Genomic DNA, 17095 nt, shown 5'->3' on the forward strand with positions numbered 1-17095 from the left:
GGCAACTTCCAGTTCGAGTCAAATTATGGTGCTTAGAGCCTACCTCCATTTACATGGTCAACATCGTGATGATTATAATATGTAAGATGAATAAATAAATAAATGAGCCTTGCTCACTCGACTCATTTAAAAAGCTCTGTGTGACTGAATTAAATGATGAGCTATCTTCTCCTTCACTCCTCTGTGTAACTGGTGGAGTAATGTCCACGCCCATTATTACCGCGCATTACCGGTAATGCGTAACAGAGGACGCCCCCGTACTAGAGACCGCAACCACGTCCTCCCATCGAGGAGTCACCCCCACCCCCACCGCCGGCCCCCCATAACTGCCGATAGGCCAAGACCGTGCTAGACTGGGCTCATCCCACTGGCAAGCACGGAAGTAGGTACACTGAGGATCGAAACTGAGGTCACCATGCGGCCTGAGAGCAGGGCATGAAATGCCACTGACGGACGTTGGTGCACTTTTATTTGGTTCCATTCTATTTTCTTTTTATCTAAATATTGACAATGAAGGAGGAACCGGGATGGTGATAACTGTGGACGATGTTGCTATGGAAGTCCGAGTCCATTATGCCGGGTTTCAGACTACGTCAGTGACAAGGTAGGCCTACTCCTCGCTTTCTTTGATAACTATATTCTGGCGTCACCCAGGCCCGAAACTGAGATACAGACACTTGATAGTCAGGAAAGTTGAGCAAAAAGACACATCCGTGACCGTAGTGACGGAAGTGGATGACTTATGATACCGTGCGGCTCAGCGGCGTACTACTGAGACTCAGTGTGTGGTCCTAGTCTTCCCAGTTAAGCCCATTATAGGATAGGAGCCGGCCGCGCGCGGCCCCCGGCGGGCCGAAGACTGACCCACGGCCTCCGTTGGGAATCGAACCCGCGTTTTGCCAGCCCGGCGTCAGCCTCCGCCGCCGCGACGCTAACCGGCCACTGGCGTACACTTAGTTGCGGCCCCGCGGCCGCGGCCACGGCGGCAACCATTAATTTGCAAATGTAATAAACGTATTTAAGTTACAGCTGAAATAACTTGTGTGTGTGTGTGTGTGTGTGTGTGTGTGTGTGTGTGTGTGTGTGTGTGTGTGTGTGTGCCTACTTTGAGCATATTACTGACAAAAATTAAAAATCGATTTCGGAGACAACATTTAGACACATGCTTTTTTCGAAACTGATCATACTTGGGACGGGCGGCCGGGGCCGACCATTATGAAACTCAGTAGAACTTCTCACCCCGTTACTGACAAACCCCGGCGTGGGGTGATGCCACTGCAGTGCGGCCGCGGCGATTTCAGTTCCTATTTCACTGAGTCTATTTTGAGCTCATAATTATGATTACAGTACTACTCGATCAGTTCGAAACTTTGAAGATGCCGATAGCGAAACTGTGGGCAAATATTTGACTTAGCGTATTTTTCTCTTTCAACAATCACCTTTGAAATTTCGACAGAACTTGACTAACATTTGTTACTCGCTTCCAGAGCTTGACTCCTTAAATTTTGAAAATTATCTTCCAACGCTATATTGATATTCTTGCAGAAAGATTTCCTCTTTCAGAAGGAATGAGCATCCCAAACACGGTCATACCCTGTTTCTTAGTATGAAAATCCATTTGATATCACCCATCTATATTGATATTCTTGCAGAAAGATTTCCTCTTTCAGAAGGAATGAGCATCCCAAACACGGTCATACCCTGTTTCTTTGTATGAAAATCCATTTGATATCACCCATCTTTTTTTTTTTTTTTTTTTTTTAAAGAATAAATGCAATTTCTATACAGATGATTATAAATAGCATCAAGTATATTTTTCCATAATATTTTTTCTGTGTTTGATTACATTAATCACAATTACATTAATTACAATCTCATTTTCGCTAAAACACTAATTGGATAAATATTATAAGTTTCTCCATATATCATTTGGGTCATTCCTGTTCAATCTGAACAATTAAAACGTTTCAAAATTTTCTGTTCTATTTTTTTTCAAGTATATCTGCATTCTCATAAACCCATATTTCTGCACCATATAATAAAATAGGAACAATCATAGACTGGTACATGGCAAAAACAGTATGTACAATTAAATCTTGATTTCTGGCTGACTGAATTAACTGACGAAAACATTTAGTTTGTTTAGCCTGTTCATAATTTTTGTTTAACTTAATAAGTTAAGAATGCCGTTTCTGATGTACACGATACTTACATATTAGAAATTTAGAAGAGTCAACAACATCCAAGCATGCTTCACCATAATATTTGAAAACATGCAGGCTTTCGCTTTTTTTTTTGTAAAATTAAATATCATCACTTTAATTTGGGATCCAATTATGTAGTCAACCACAGAACAGCCATTACAACTGTACATTCCTATTCCGACATCTGTCCCTGCTCTTCCATTATGAGAACGATTTACATAAGTCAATCAATCTGTAGCCATGGCTGTTTGGCCAGCAATTATCTCGATTATGTCTATAATTTACTGGATGCTATTGCTCATCCAAAAATATTGATTTAACTACTTAGTGGACATGCACCATCACTCTGGTGAAGATTGATAAAATCTTTCTTTTTGTTGTTGTTGGCATAGACCGAAAAGTCACCTGCTAACAGAACATATAATAGTCATATGTTTACTTTGAATATCATGGAGCATGTTTTCAAAATCATCAAAAAATATCAATACTACTATACACTGATCACTTACAGTATGCAAAAGCAACACCGCCAGAGCGCTGGCATGATGATAATTTTCGACTGAAAACATGCATACCCAAGTTCATCGAAAACATTTTCGAGGAACAGGTGGGCTTGCTTATCTGTTTTGGTTTCTGTAAATGAAATAAAAATCAAACTGACTGCTGTGTGTAACAAATTCACTTCCAATATGTTTTAACCTACTTCGCACCCCCCAACCTCCCAACACACACACGGCATACATCAGTGCTCCACTGAGGCACTACAATATCGTTGAAATTATGAACAAGATGTGAAAGGATAACTGAAATCACACCTTGGGTACCATTCAAGTAATATATTTCCATGTGTATGTTTTGTTGTTGTTGTTGCCGGTTTTGTTTTTGTTTTTGCTTTTTTTTTGTGTGTTTTTTTTGTCAGTTTTGTTTTTGTTTGTTTGTTTTTATTTATCTCTTTCCATAATGATTGTTTATTTGCGTGTGTGCATGCCGGTGGGCCCTGCAGGTTTTCTTTTCCTAGGGTTCCACGGTGTTTGTTTACATGGTGGTATTCAGGACTCTAGAGTTTGATTATAGTGGAGAGTGTCTTGCCCAAGTTACATCTCCACTCTCTCGGCCAAGAGGGTTTTAGGACAGTCGGCGTTGGGATGGTTCCCAAAGGCCAACTAGCCCACAAGGCTGCAGCACTAAAAACCAGTGCAATTTTGCCTCCTAGTTTGAGAGTCATAGTCCTTCACAAAAGACTAAGCTGTAAATGATTTCCCATTGACTGGAGAAACCATTGATAATACAGCTCTCACTTTGCTGTTGGCCCAAATGTAAAACTTATGTCAATCTGTGATATAAGCAGAGTGTTGGGCCGAGATAGTCGGAACAGCAGTTGCCTCCTCTGCTGTTCTGCTGGTCATAGTCGGACACGACTGACTATCATATATATATATTCAGGACTCAGTGATGTGGTCATGATCGCGCAGTCTGTCAGTGGTGCGCACTCGATTACTGTATGCACATCATGTGACATTTTTACCTTCTCAGTCGTTTAGTCGCTCATTTTTCTTTCTTTCTCCCCCACAACCCCCTGCACCCCCTCCTCTCCCCCTTCAAGTTCTCTCTCTCTCTCTTCTCTCTGTCTCTCTCTTCTTCTTCTTCGCCGTGCGATTACACGTCTCGAGGATGTGGGCCTGTTTTTCCCTTGTGTATCCATGTACCCAAATATGGTTTCTCGGATTAAAAATGTTTCTGGACCTTTTCAACCTTGAACCCATAGAGACTAGCCCAAAACGGAAAATTAAGTATGGCAGTCCGATCTGGCGTTGCTCCGTGCCGCCGGCGGAGCGGGGCATACTAACAAGCAGTGATTTGGGGGGTATAAAACGGCCTGAACTGCTTTAAAACCCTGGGTATAAAATGGCACAGAGTGTGTGAGACAGCCTGGAATACACAGCAGCCTAGTCCATTTATAGTTGGATATATTATTTTTTTGCGGAGGGCATTTTATACCCGGGTATATTTTTGGCATGGTACATTTCAGCCTGTTGCACCGGAACAACAAACCCATGCAAGGCGGAAACTTCTGCATCCTTATCTTCCTCCTCAGCAGCACTCGCTGAGAACCTGCTGCGGTTGTGAAACGCACACCACAGTAGCTTAGGACAACGAAATTGTGAACATGTGGTTTAACTGGTTTGCCACAGTGTTATTAGTGACCTGTTTATATTACAGAGGTTTGTGAGGAAGGCATCTGTTTTCTGTTCTGTTAATCAAAAGAAAGTGCAGCAGCCTTGTTGGGATGCCCGAAGGATTGGAGTTTCGGTTTCATCTTCTTCTTCTTCTCTTCTTTCCGTTATACGACCAACATCGACTTGCCTATGACTCTGTCGTGATTCATGCATGCTGGGTATTTTCGTGTCTCCACAACCGACCGAACACTGACATGGGTTACAGGATCTTTAACGTGCGCATTTGATGTTCTGGTTTCAGGACCTTCCTTTACGGAGAGACGTACAATTATATATACGTCCGTGCCTTCCATACTTACTTCCATAGATTGACCACAATGAAATGTTGATTGTTTTGTCAGTGTGGGGGGAATCTGTATAAAAAACACTAATTCTAAAAAAGACAAAAAAGACAGAGACCTTAATTTCACAGTATTTAGGCTAGACCATTCCGGCTCGCCATCGAAGCGCTGCCCGGGGATAAACCCCGACCGGCACAGCTCCAGCCTGTCACTTACTGCTGTGACTTTACTACTATTCACCAGGGATTAACACTAATGATGTTGATAAGAATAATTATTGATAATGACAAGGAGAAGGAGGAGGAGGAGAACGATAATAAGAGTGTAGTTATGTGAATGGGAATAATGAATAAACATAATTCGACAAAAAACAACAACCATTTTCACTGACTGTCATTTTAAGTCAGTGGTTAAGCCGCATTTTATAATGTGGAGAAATGAAATTTCGTATGAAGTATAAAGACAAGTCGTTAACCTCTGGAGACTGCTGAATTTACATTCACCTCACAAGGAAGGCGTTGAATAGATCAAGTTGACACTTACAGAAATAATATGTAATAGATTAGAAAGTCTTTGTTTTTTGACACTCCTTTAATTTTCTGTGTATCACTAGATGTGATAAAATGAGGAACTAAGAGGGAGAAGTACATATTCAGAGATTCAGTTGGGTAGGTATGCCTAATTGCGAATGATAGTCGAAGAGACTAGCTCAACATGTGTACTGTAAAGATAACGTGTCGTATGATAGTCAAACGTAGTTCTTTTGTTTTTGAAAGCTTTCTCCAACTGGTTGCACCAGGAAAACTTTGCTCATTGTTTTCAATGTTTTGTCGACATTTGAAATGGCAGGGGTGCCTGAGGGTAAATGCAAACGGGCAAGTCTAATTGCGAACGATGGCTTTGGGTACATGTACACAATTAAAAACAGAAGCAGGTCTTTAACTCATTAGATATAACATATTATTGGAACGTGGCACCAGACTGTTGTATTGTTGGTTTTGATCACACTTGCACACAAACACTCAGACATTTAAACACACACACCCACACCACACACCAACACACCCTTTTGAGAGTGCTCAGTGACTGCAGCATCATTCGCAAATAGACTCATGTCAAAATATCATATGGTCTAACTGCAAACAACACTATTTTGCAGATTCCTGTCAAAACTGATTTGTTACCATTATGCTTTCTTAAATTAACCCAGCACTGGCAATGCGCATTCAACATATTCGATCAAATAAACAATTTTAAACTGTGTCAAAGTTAAAGTCCGACAACTTGCTTTTCTTGGTTTTAGGATTTTGAGAGCACTTTTATAACCTTGGTCAGCAGTGGTGTGCGAAGAGAAGAAAGAGCGCAGAAATAGCCTGAAATAGCTGATGTTTGACTGGTTTTTGGAAATGGATATTCATTAAGGTATTAGAAAAAGGTGGAAGCAGACGTTAAATTGTGAAATGCAGACGTTAAGAACACTTCGAAGTAGGTGGTATATGAATCGTTTGCAATTACACGCTGCTTGCGATTACCCATACCTACCATACGAACAAGTGTAAACATTGCCATAGTAGTAGAGTCGCAAACCTATGGAACTTACTGCTACATTAATTTGCTAACACCTTGACAGTTACAGCAAAATAATTTTTGACTTTCATGATTGATTTTGCAGTCTGATAGAATGCACACATATAATGAATTTACAAATCCAGTAAACATTTTAAAGCACTTTGGTATGGGCTGAGAGGCTTAGGCTTAAGCCAGTCTTTTTAGCGCTGCTACAACTGCTATGTACTACTACTGCTGCTGCTGGTACTGCTGATGCTGCTGCTACTGCTGCCACACTATCACTGTGATATCACATTAAAAATATGCATGGTCTCAGATCTGATTTAAGCAATGATTTCAAAGAATCAAACATGCGGATGGATTTTTTAAGAGAAAAAAGCAGAAGTAATTTTAGCATTGCTTCTTCCTCTTTATTGATCTTTTTTGTGTTCATGCGCTCTAGATATCATTATGTACAAGTGACTAGTTATCTTTGTGGAGGAAAAAGTTCTTTTTACTTTTAATGGTTTATAAACAATAACTTTTGATAATACATGAGAGATGTTTACAAGCTACAATACTTGCACATGGTTTTTAAACGTAGAAGCATTGATTTCAAAATGTTATCTACTCTGTTTTTGCAGACATTATCTTCAAAATGTGTTTGCAGTTTTCGGGGCTGATCAGGTATTCCGGTGCCCTGATCACTTCAAAGATGGTGAGGTGAACTCCCTGACTGTCCAGGTCAACAAGACAGCAATGGAAAAAGCGGAGTGCGAAGTGCCACCCAGGTTGTTCAACTTCATCCGCAAACGCACGTCAGATGATCCTGAGGCCTCCAGCACCATTCTGTGTCGCATACAGTACAGCTGCTCCAACCCTGGTCCTGTCAGCGAGCCCAGCAGCCCAGCGGATGTGAAGTGCGGATGTGTGAAAAAATCCCTGGACAACATCCTGACGTTTGAAATGAGGTTCTACCCCAACAAAATGTCGGATGCTGGTGCCAGGTTCAGCTACACCCTGTGCGTTTCTCCCATCCACCCGCCCACTAGAGTCACACAGGGTTCGTGTGTCTCAGCTTCTTTTGGTAAGAACTGTTCATGGCCATTATGGACAATGGACCCAGAAGCACAAAGACCGCCAATAAGAATTTGTGAATGTTGATGAATTTTCTCTGCTTTTTTGATAGCATCTTGATGATGGGCGCAATAGCCGAGTGGTTAAAGCGTTGGACTGTCAATCTGAGGGTCCCGGGTTCGAATCACGGTGACGGCGCCTGGTGGGTAAAGGGTGGAGATTTTTACGATCTCCCAGGTCAACATATGTGCAGACCTGCTAGTGCCTGAACCCCCTTCGTGTGTATATGCAAGCAGAAGATCAAATACGCACGTTAAAGATCCTGTAATCCATGTCAGCGTTTGGTAGGTTATGGAAACAAGAACATACCCAGCATGCACACCTCTGAAAACGGAGTATAGGCTGCCTACATGGCGGGGTAAAGAACGGTCATACACGTAAAAGCCCACTCGTGTGCATACGAGTGAACGCAGAAGAAGAAGAAGAAGAAGAAGAAGATAGCATCTTGATGAAACACAAAATGATTGAATCACTGACTTGTTTGTTTTATGATTTATAACAAATGATAAAGACAATAGAGCAGGTTTTCAGACTTGTAACAGTAACAGTGCAGACTTTCTAACCATGCTCGAAGAGTGGTTACAGGGTGGTGGTGTTTGTTCTTGTGATATGAAATAGACTTTTACATTTCAGCAATTCATCAGTGAACTTAGAGATTCTTCCACACTGAGTTTTGAGCCATCGGGTGGGGCACTGGAAGTGGGTCGTGCTCTCTGCTGGTGTTCCACTGTTAATTACCTCCTTCTCCTGCAGTGATCAGTATTGACTGTGCCTCCTCAAAGATCTGTGAAGGCACATTCTTAAGAATGTCATTAATGTTGCATGAACTTGATGGAAACTTGTTTTTGTTGCTTTTTTTTTTTTATTAAAATTTTTTTTTTTTTAAGTGTTATAGAGCAGTCAAATAAGAGCAATTCAGTATGACAGTGCAGTTAAGTCAGGCATTCCTTGTGGAAAGGTCAAAGTGTTTCAATTCTGAAGCAATTGTCTGTAACTTTTTTTTTTTTTTTTTTTTTTTTTTTTGTATAATGATCAGTATCAGTATCAGTGTCAGTAGCTCAAGGAGGCATCACTGCGTTCAGACAAATCCATATACGCTACACCACATCTGCCAAGCAGATGCCTGACCAGCAGCGTAACCTAACATGCTTAGTCAGGTCTTGAGAAAAAAACAACAACAACAAAAAAACAAAAAAACCCACAGTGCACAGTTCACATTTAGATGTGAAGTGACCAGCATTTTTTGTCCAAACTTCAGTTAACAGTTTAAAAGCTTGTTTGGTGGTAGGCTTGCCTTTGAAATGCTTAGAAATTGAAATTTACATCTGTCACATAGCTGAATTTTGTCTGTGATTGTTATGTATTGTCAGTGTTTTGTCAGTGTTTTGTACTTTATCTGAAATTGTCACTGTTGTCTTACATTGACAGTGCTATCTTGAATTGTCAGTACTATTAATTTTGTTTGTTTTTTGTTTGTCTGCTGTTTTTCGTCCCAAGCTCGGGGATGTCCTCCCAGACACTTTTCCGCTTCTGAGAGAAATCTAATGTTTTTAACGTGATTTGAATTTCACATGGTCTGAGACAGGTTATGAAAATACACAGGTGATGTAATCCATTTACGCTGTGTTAAATGCTTTTAACGTGATTTGTGTTTTACATGGGTTGAGTGAGTCGTGAGTGAACTGGTTCTTTTTCACTCTGTTTTTGTCAGCCTTTGAAATTGTTGTGTGCTCTCTTTGACTGCTTTTAAGAACTGACAGGTGATCAGCACTAAAATGACCCCTTTTAAGGCCAGACATGGCAGCTATTTTTAAAACAGTTTCGTTCTAAATTGTGATTAACTATTATAAGTCGATATTGTTAGGTATCACCCAGGATTCACAAAAATGTGAAAAAATGCACTTCATGCACTGGTTTCCGTGGAAACAAATCGAAATGACCTACAAACAAACAAAATTAAAGCCGTATAACTACAAAACTATCATAGGTACTTCAGTTTTTCTTTTTGCTTTTGATTTGTTATGACCTTTACTCTATTTCTATGTTAGGATAGCATTATATCTAGAATACTGAATTCTCCAACATTAAAAAAATCAAAATGACACAGAACAGAAAGTTAATCACAATTTGGAATGAAAGTGATTTAAAAATAGCTGCCACGTCTGGCCTTAAGCAACATGATTTGGTTTCTTCCCAATCTGTCAGTGGTCATCTGGTCGTGTCTGTGTCTTTCATCTTCTCCAGGTGGCAATGGGGGGGGAGGTGGCTGTGGAACTGGTTGTATCGTGGGCATTGTTGTTGGAGTTGTGGCGGCTGTGGTGATTCTGGTCATCATCATCGTATTCGTTGGTCAGTGACACATGGAACTTCAGTACTGTTCACTTGTTGTATGTGTGTGTGTGTGTGTGTGTGTGTGTACGTGTGTGTGTGTGTGTGTGTGTGTGAAATGTCTTCTTGTTGTGTTCATGATCATAATTTTATTATTATGTTTGTCTTTATAAGTCCATGATTTGCACAAGTTATAACTTCCATGTGGGTTAACAAAGTGTGTGTGTGTGTTTTTTTCCCCATTTTATTTGCTTTTGAATTGTGTAAACTGGCTGGATGATTTAACCATGAAAGCGTGTGTGTGTGTGTGTGTGTGTGTGTGTGTGTGTGTGTGTGTGTATGTGTGTGTTTGCGTGTCTGTGTGTGTCTGTGCATGTCTGTATGCAAACATCCTGACAAGCTTTCACAAGGAGAAATCTGTTGTGATAAAATGAAATACAAATACAAATGTGTATGTCAGTGCATGTGCATATGTGTTTGTCTAAATGTGTGTGTGTGCATGTCTGTGTGTGTGCATGCGTGTGTGTTTGTGTGTGTGTGTGTGTGTGTGTGTGTGTCTGTGTGTGTGTGTTTAATTCCTGATGTTTTTGAAAGTCAATAATACTATTTGTTGCTTATGTGTAGGTATGTCATTGTTTCATAAAATGTTTGGCATGTCATTGTTTACAAGACGTTATTGGAATGCATTGTGGGGAAACAAACTGTGAGCAACGTCAGCAAGGCTTTAGTTTTAACTGAGATTCATAGTCAGTGAAATGAAATGTTGTAATTCAGTGTTATTTCTTGTTATTAATTATTTTATGCTCTTTTTTTTTTCTTTTCCAGTGAGACGCTGAGGGTATGTATTCACTGATTGTTTTCTATGATGAATAAGTGCGAGATGATTTTTGCTTCTTTTATTTTTATTTGAATGTGTTTGTGTGTGTGTATGTGTGTGTGTGCATGTGTATGTGTGTGTGTGTGTGTGTGTGTGTGTGTGTGTGTGTGTGTGTCTGTATGCAAACATCCCAACAAGCTTTCAACAGTCATCTCTCAGTCATTGTGTGGTGAGTTGTAAAAATCATCCTGCTTCCTGGTTTTAAACGAGTAATGAACTTTACATGCGGAAGATGGTATTTACTGTGTACAGCATCACGCGTGACCAGGAAGTGAGTCCATCCCTGTGGCTTACATGTCACCAGGTTTCTTCTTCTGAGCTTGTGGGCTGCAGCTCCCACCTTCACATGCATATATGAGTGGGCTTTTACTTGCATGACCTTGTCATGCAGGCAGATGTAATGCGTTTTTAGTCTGTGGTCGGTCCAGCAATCTCTGCCACACATGGCTTTAGTAGCCCTCACATCTTGTCTGTCCATTGCCTCACGATGACCTAGTCGAGTAGATGCCATTGCTTTGAGCGAGGGTGCATCCAAGACGTCTTTGTTTCGCTGAGGTGGCAGGAAGACGTGTTGGTGATCGGAGGTGCCGCACAGGTTCGTTCGTTCATTCTTTAGGTTAACGTCTTTTCACTGTAAGTGATATTAGACGAGGGAAGGAAAAAAATCGAGGGGGGTGGGGGGGGGGGAGTTACTGTGTACACATATGAGTAAGTGAAAGTGTGTGTGGGTGTGTGTGGGTGTGAAAATTATTGATTGAAGTTTTTGTTTAAAAAATAAACAAAAAATCATAACAATATAACATATTTCTAATGAAAAACTAACAACTATAACAGCGAACCAACAGGACTATTTAACAAGGAGTTGAAAAAGTCATACATTAGCAATGGACTGCTGAAGACCATCAACACTGAAGATGATTTCAGTTCAGGGATTTGAGACTTTAACATATCGCAAGTTGGTATATGATTGGCTGTTATGTGAGCACCACAGATGCAAGAAACATGCATGTATATGAATGTGTATTGTGTGTGCGTGTGTTTATGTAAGTTTGTGCCTGCCTATGTGTGCGTATGTGTTAGGGTAGCTGTTAGATACACATGTATGTCAAAATGTATGTATGCAGTGTGTGTGTGTGTGTGCGTGTGCGTGTGCGTGTGTGTGTGTGTGTGTGTGTAATAACATTTTGGTGTGTGTATGTAACATAGATATAATGTTTTATGTTAACAAAAGCGTTTTTGTAAAACACCTAGAGCAGATTTCTGGATAGTGTGCTATATAAGTATCCATTATTATTATTATTATTACATTACTGCCGCACAGGTCTCAAGTAGCAGGTGTTTATTACTGTTTTGTTTACCAGTGCCATGTCTCCCCAGCACAGCTTCCCAGGCTGTCTAATCTGCACCTACCCTTTGCGTTGAAGCCACCAAGAATGATGAACTTGTTTGCCCGAGATGTGGCCTTGATGGTTGCTCTCAGGTTCTCACTGAACATTCGACATCAGGGTGTGTCCACAAGCCTGTAGGCCTGCATGCTGTAAGCCTGGGGGCCCAACCCCCTGTGTATGTGGCCTGGAAGATATATTGCCATGCGGAGGCAATGCATAGGGCTTGTTCCGGAGAGGCTTTGTACTGACCGAGAAAGACTTTCTCACTCGGCTCTCCCATTTGCGTGGCTGTAAGAATATTAGCGGTGCTGGTTAGCGGGGAGGGCAGAAATTGAGACGCTTCAATGATGTGAGATACTATACCAGCACACCCGTTGAGTGACACAACTTGAACGCGGACACGGTTTACAGGGTCTTTATCCTGTGCATTTGATCTCCTCCATGCGTTTATACATGAAGGGGGTTCAGGCCCATGTTTCATGTTTATTCTATGACATTTTGCCCAGCCATTAATGGAGACCCCTTTAATACTGAAGGCACCAAAACCATTGATAATGGCAGTTCATAGATGTGACTTTACGGGAACATGTTGCTGAGTACTTGATACTGTACAATCACCGATAGCATTGTTCTGTCTGTTGGGTTGCTCTTTGTTTTGACGTCCACTCTTTGTTCTGCCTGTGTTCACTGTGTTGTTGTTGTTTTGTTCAAACAGGGATGGCAGTTTTCAAATGCCCGCGTGAAGGAGTTGACGGTGATTGTGGAGGTGACAGCCTGTTCATCCATGTGTAGTCACCAATGAGCTTGATGGAAAGATGGTTCTTTCTCTGTATTTCTGTCTATTTGCATTTCCTTTTTTCCCTCTCTCTCTCATGTCGCTTTCGGATTTAATTTGCTTATGTCATCTAGAAATGAGATTGTTTTGCATACTGTTGCGTTCTACATTCACTATGCTTTGAAACGATTTCGTACGGCTGTAACTTAAATCATAGTGTCACTATAAATTTTCATGACAATAATTATATTTAGAACAAATGCTAGACCCTGTATTATCGTAATTTTGGTTGTTGTTTTTTGTATATGATTTCCCCTTTGTTAAACATTTCGCATTTGCATTCTCTCTCTCTCTTTCTCATACTCATTCGGTTCACACTTCACTCCAACATGCAAATGTAGATAAATGCATTGTGTGTGTGTGTGTGTGTGGTGTGTGTGTGTGTGTGTGTGTGTGTGTTGGTTGAAGGCATATTTTGTGCTTTTTTGATGTGATGATTCATATTTGCAGTCTGTATTATCTTAGTGTTGTCTTTCCCCCACGGTTATTCCATGCTCTTGTATGTGAGGTGCTTAGACTAAAGCCCACTATGATTAAGGGAAATTTGAACCATATAAGTATTAGTGATACTTACTATTTTTCTTATCTGCAGCATTGTTATTGACTCACTTGTGTAAGCAAAGTGAGTCAATATTATAACCTGGTGTTTGTGTGTGTGTGCGTGTGTGTGTAAGTATGTTTGTGTGTCCGTGGTAAACTTTAACATTGCCATTTTCCCTGGAAATACTTTGTCCGTCAGTACCAAATTTAGCTTAAAAATAGTAGGAAAAAAAATCAGTCAACAATAAGAGTTTGTAAGTCTCCTGAATTAAGCTGTGTTTCCTGTATCATTCACGGTTTATTTCATTGAAGCCATTTCCGGGATTCTGAAAACACCATATTACTGCATCCCAGTTGCAGTAGTGTTGGCGATTCTTAGTGAGTAGACGACGTGACCTTGATTTTCTTCTTTGCAATTAAATGGAAAGAAATACAAATTCTGGACAGAACACATACTGTGACACAGACTACATCATCGACGTGTTTACTAAATATGAATCTTTTAAAGTGGATACTCAGTTAACTAGAATGAACATAAAAGAGAAATTGAATCAATGACGGGCGCAATAGCCGAGTGGTTAAAGCGTTGGACTGTAAATCTGAGGGTCCCGGGTTCGAATCATGGTGACGGTGCCTGGTCGGTGAAGGGTGGAGATTTTTACGATCTCACAGGTCAACATAATATTTATGTGCAGACCTGCTAGTGCCTGAACCCCATTTGTGTGTATAAGCAAGCAGAAGATCAAATACGCACGTTAAAGATCCTGTAATCCATGTCAGCGTTCGGTGGGTTATGGAAACAAGAACATACCCAGCATGCACACCCCCGAAAACGGAGTATGGCTGCCTACTTGGCGGGGTGAAAATGGTCATACACGTAAAAGCCCACTTGAGTGCATACGAGTGAACGTGGGAGTTGCAGCCCTCGAACGCAGAAGAAGAAGAATCAACTGTGTGATTGTACTTTCCTGTGGGTGTAACTAAACTTGTACATCTGTCTAGATCCAGAGAAAAACGGCTAAATGTTGCAGTGTGATTGCGGCAACAGTCACGTCTCCTTCACCGCAGACTTTAAAAAATTCTTAATTGCCCTAAAAGAATTTTTAAATGCCTGAGATACACCAAAATAATATGATTTAAACAGCATTATCACTTTGGATACCACAATTGATTTATGGCCCTTAAAAAAGCATGCTGAAGTGTTAATTTTTTTAAATGTCATTCATGGATCCGCAATAGTGCAGTGAGTATGACAATTTCCTCCCACCCGAACATGTTTGGTTCAAATCTGCACTCAGGCCTTCTTTTTTTTTTTTTTAACCCGAAGCTTTCTATTAACAAAAACAGAAGACATTTTAACGATTAAACCTATGGGGGGGTGGGGGCGGATTGTTTTCTTCATTATGTATACCCTTCTGCATGAAAACCTTTTCCGTTCATTTATGTGTGTGCTGTTTGTAATAGATGTAGATTAGCGAGGACAGATTGGAAGAATAGGCTATGCCTAAAATCTTAATCCTTGAATAAAAACGTTTTGAGTTCTGCTTTTTGTTGCAAATGAACTTGAATCATGCCTTCTGCTGATCATCAGTGTATTCATCAGGTAGATTTTGTAGAAATACCCATGGCTGAGTTATTTTTGATAGAACAGCTGTCCTTCCAAAGGGGGTAATCAGTCTTTTTGTCCATATTCTGAATAACATTAAGAAATTTTCTTGCGTTTATGTAAATCAACAAGAAACCACTTTCCTTCCTAAGACCTTAAATTTGGGTGGGTTCCACACCATTTTCAGATGAGGTGGATGTCTTTTTTTACAATGTTTTTATTCGCCCAGCCCTGTTGCTGGAGTTTCACTCATATTGGTATGTAAATGTGACTAGGTGTCAAACGAGTTTATAGTTCTTTTGATTTTTTTCAGATGATACCCTGTCTCCCTTGGTCATTTGGGAGTCATTGGCAAATTGTTCAATTTTGTGATTCTGAAAAGTTACGTGGGATCTTTGATGTTGTTAAAACTTGGATGCCATTAGTCCAACAGCACTTGTCTTTATTGTTCTTGAGGTACTTAGATTTCAACTAACCATATCTGGAAAAAAAAAGAAAAAAAAGAAGAAGTGAATTTGCAAAGCAAAAATCAGGCTTATAAGTCAACAAAGTATTGTGGACGGTGTATGTAATTGTATGGTTGGGATGGAGAAACTGCTTTTATAATATGTGTGCTTATCTTTTTGATCATGTTGCATTTTGAGTTCTGTGCTGGACATTATGTTTACCACTGTGTAAGAGAATTACCGCCTTTGATAAAGCAATAGTTTTGATTTGCACATTTTTGGTGTAATAAATACATTATATAATCTGTATTACTGGATAATAAATATTACCCCCAACATTGCATTGCCATTGTTTGTTTAAAATAATATTTTTACTATGTGCAGTTTAAGAGAGCCTGAGTGTGATTATATTTATTATTTGTCAGCATTGTTTGGCATTACATGTTACTGTGTATTCAGGGTTCAGTATAACAACTTACGTAAGAAAGCACAAGACACTCTTTTCTAGAGTCATGTACGAATTGATTATATATAGCAGTTTAAATCAATGGTTAAACATGTTATTTAAGTGTAAAATGTATTGCATTACTGTCGCGACGTAACAGATTCATGGAAAATTGGGGTGGCTCCCCCTGTGTCATTGCAGCGCAATTCTATCCTTTGTGTATTTGTAAAACAGAATCAGTTAGGCGCTGGATTTCTGATCCAGTGAACGTGTGTTTGTGAATGTGCGTGTATGTTTAAGTGTGTGCCTTTATGTGTGTTTCATAGTCTGATAAGTATATGTAGTGTTCACTCATGTGCATAAAAGACAGAAATGTGTCATCAACACCCTCAAATACCAACAGTAAGCGAATCAAAATATTTCTTCCATGCATTTATTCAAAAACCCTTTCTAGAGCGCAAAGAACTTTTTTTCTCTTGCCCTCTAACACATCTTCACCTTGAATTTTTACACACACACACACATTTATATATACTCAACAGCATTTTGTCTGCATGCACATCCCTCTTCATTCACATATTCATTCTCACACAAAACATCTTCTCAAACACTGCAAATCAGCTTGACACCTCTCTTTCATTCATAATATGCTCCACTTTTTCTGTGACAATCGACCTTTTGCTGTCACCCCTTCCCTTGGCAAAATTCTGTAAAAAAAAAAATCCACTTCGATAGTAAAACAAATACAGTCCCTGTATCCCTTCCAAGGCCTCGCCAGTGGCTTGGGTCATGTGTGTGATGACCTGGTTGATATCAGAGTTAGGGGACATAAAAAGTGCCCAGGTCCCCTGTACAACGTGAACTGTTTGTTATCTTGAGTGAAGAATATATCGGTTGTCAAGAACGATTTCCCACCAATCAGTGGATGAAGATTGTTGTCTCTCATGCTTGACATTCATGTGCTCAACTTCTGGTATTTGCAGCATGATGCGCTTGCTACTCCCAAACATCTGCGGGTGGATAGAAATGGCTGACTCATCACTGCCGGTGGAATGATTTCTTGCACATTTCAAAGCAAGGCAGTACCGCTCAATGTTTGGGGTGTTTCTTCTTTTCCTCCTGCAACAAACAAAATTCAGAATAAACGATGCTTGTGCAAAAGAAGGGATATTATCTGTCTTGTGGGCAAATAAACCAGACTGGCTCCCCCCCCCCCCCACCAC

General features: G+C 40.2%; 2 protein-coding genes across 3 annotated transcripts in view; one reads left to right on the forward strand and one right to left on the reverse strand.

Moving 5' to 3' along the window:
• Positions 1–4258: 4258 nt before the first annotated feature.
• On the forward strand, positions 4259–15768 carry LOC143301168 (uncharacterized). Its single transcript, XM_076615259.1, has 5 exons — positions 4259–4426; positions 6941–7357; positions 9652–9756; positions 10561–10573; positions 12716–15768. The coding sequence occupies exons 1-4, from the start codon at positions 4372–4374 to the stop codon at positions 10569–10571; spliced, it is 588 nt and encodes a 195-aa protein (XP_076471374.1). The 5' UTR covers positions 4259–4371; the 3' UTR covers positions 10572–10573; positions 12716–15768.
• A 519-nt stretch (positions 15769–16287) lies between these two features.
• The window catches only part of LOC143300992 (ATP-dependent RNA helicase DDX51-like), a 39050-nt gene continuing 38242 nt past the window's right edge, over positions 16288–17095 (reverse strand). For both annotated transcript variants that reach the window (XM_076614965.1, XM_076614966.1), the window contains exon 16: positions 16288–16991. In XM_076614965.1, coding sequence (XP_076471080.1) covers positions 16962–16991 — 30 coding nt within the window. In that variant the 3' untranslated portion in view covers positions 16288–16961. The remainder of the gene's footprint in view (positions 16992–17095) is intronic.

Source organism: Babylonia areolata, chromosome 27 (assembly GCF_041734735.1).
Source record: "Babylonia areolata isolate BAREFJ2019XMU chromosome 27, ASM4173473v1, whole genome shotgun sequence".
Taxonomy (NCBI): Eukaryota; Metazoa; Mollusca; class Gastropoda; order Neogastropoda; family Buccinidae; genus Babylonia; species Babylonia areolata.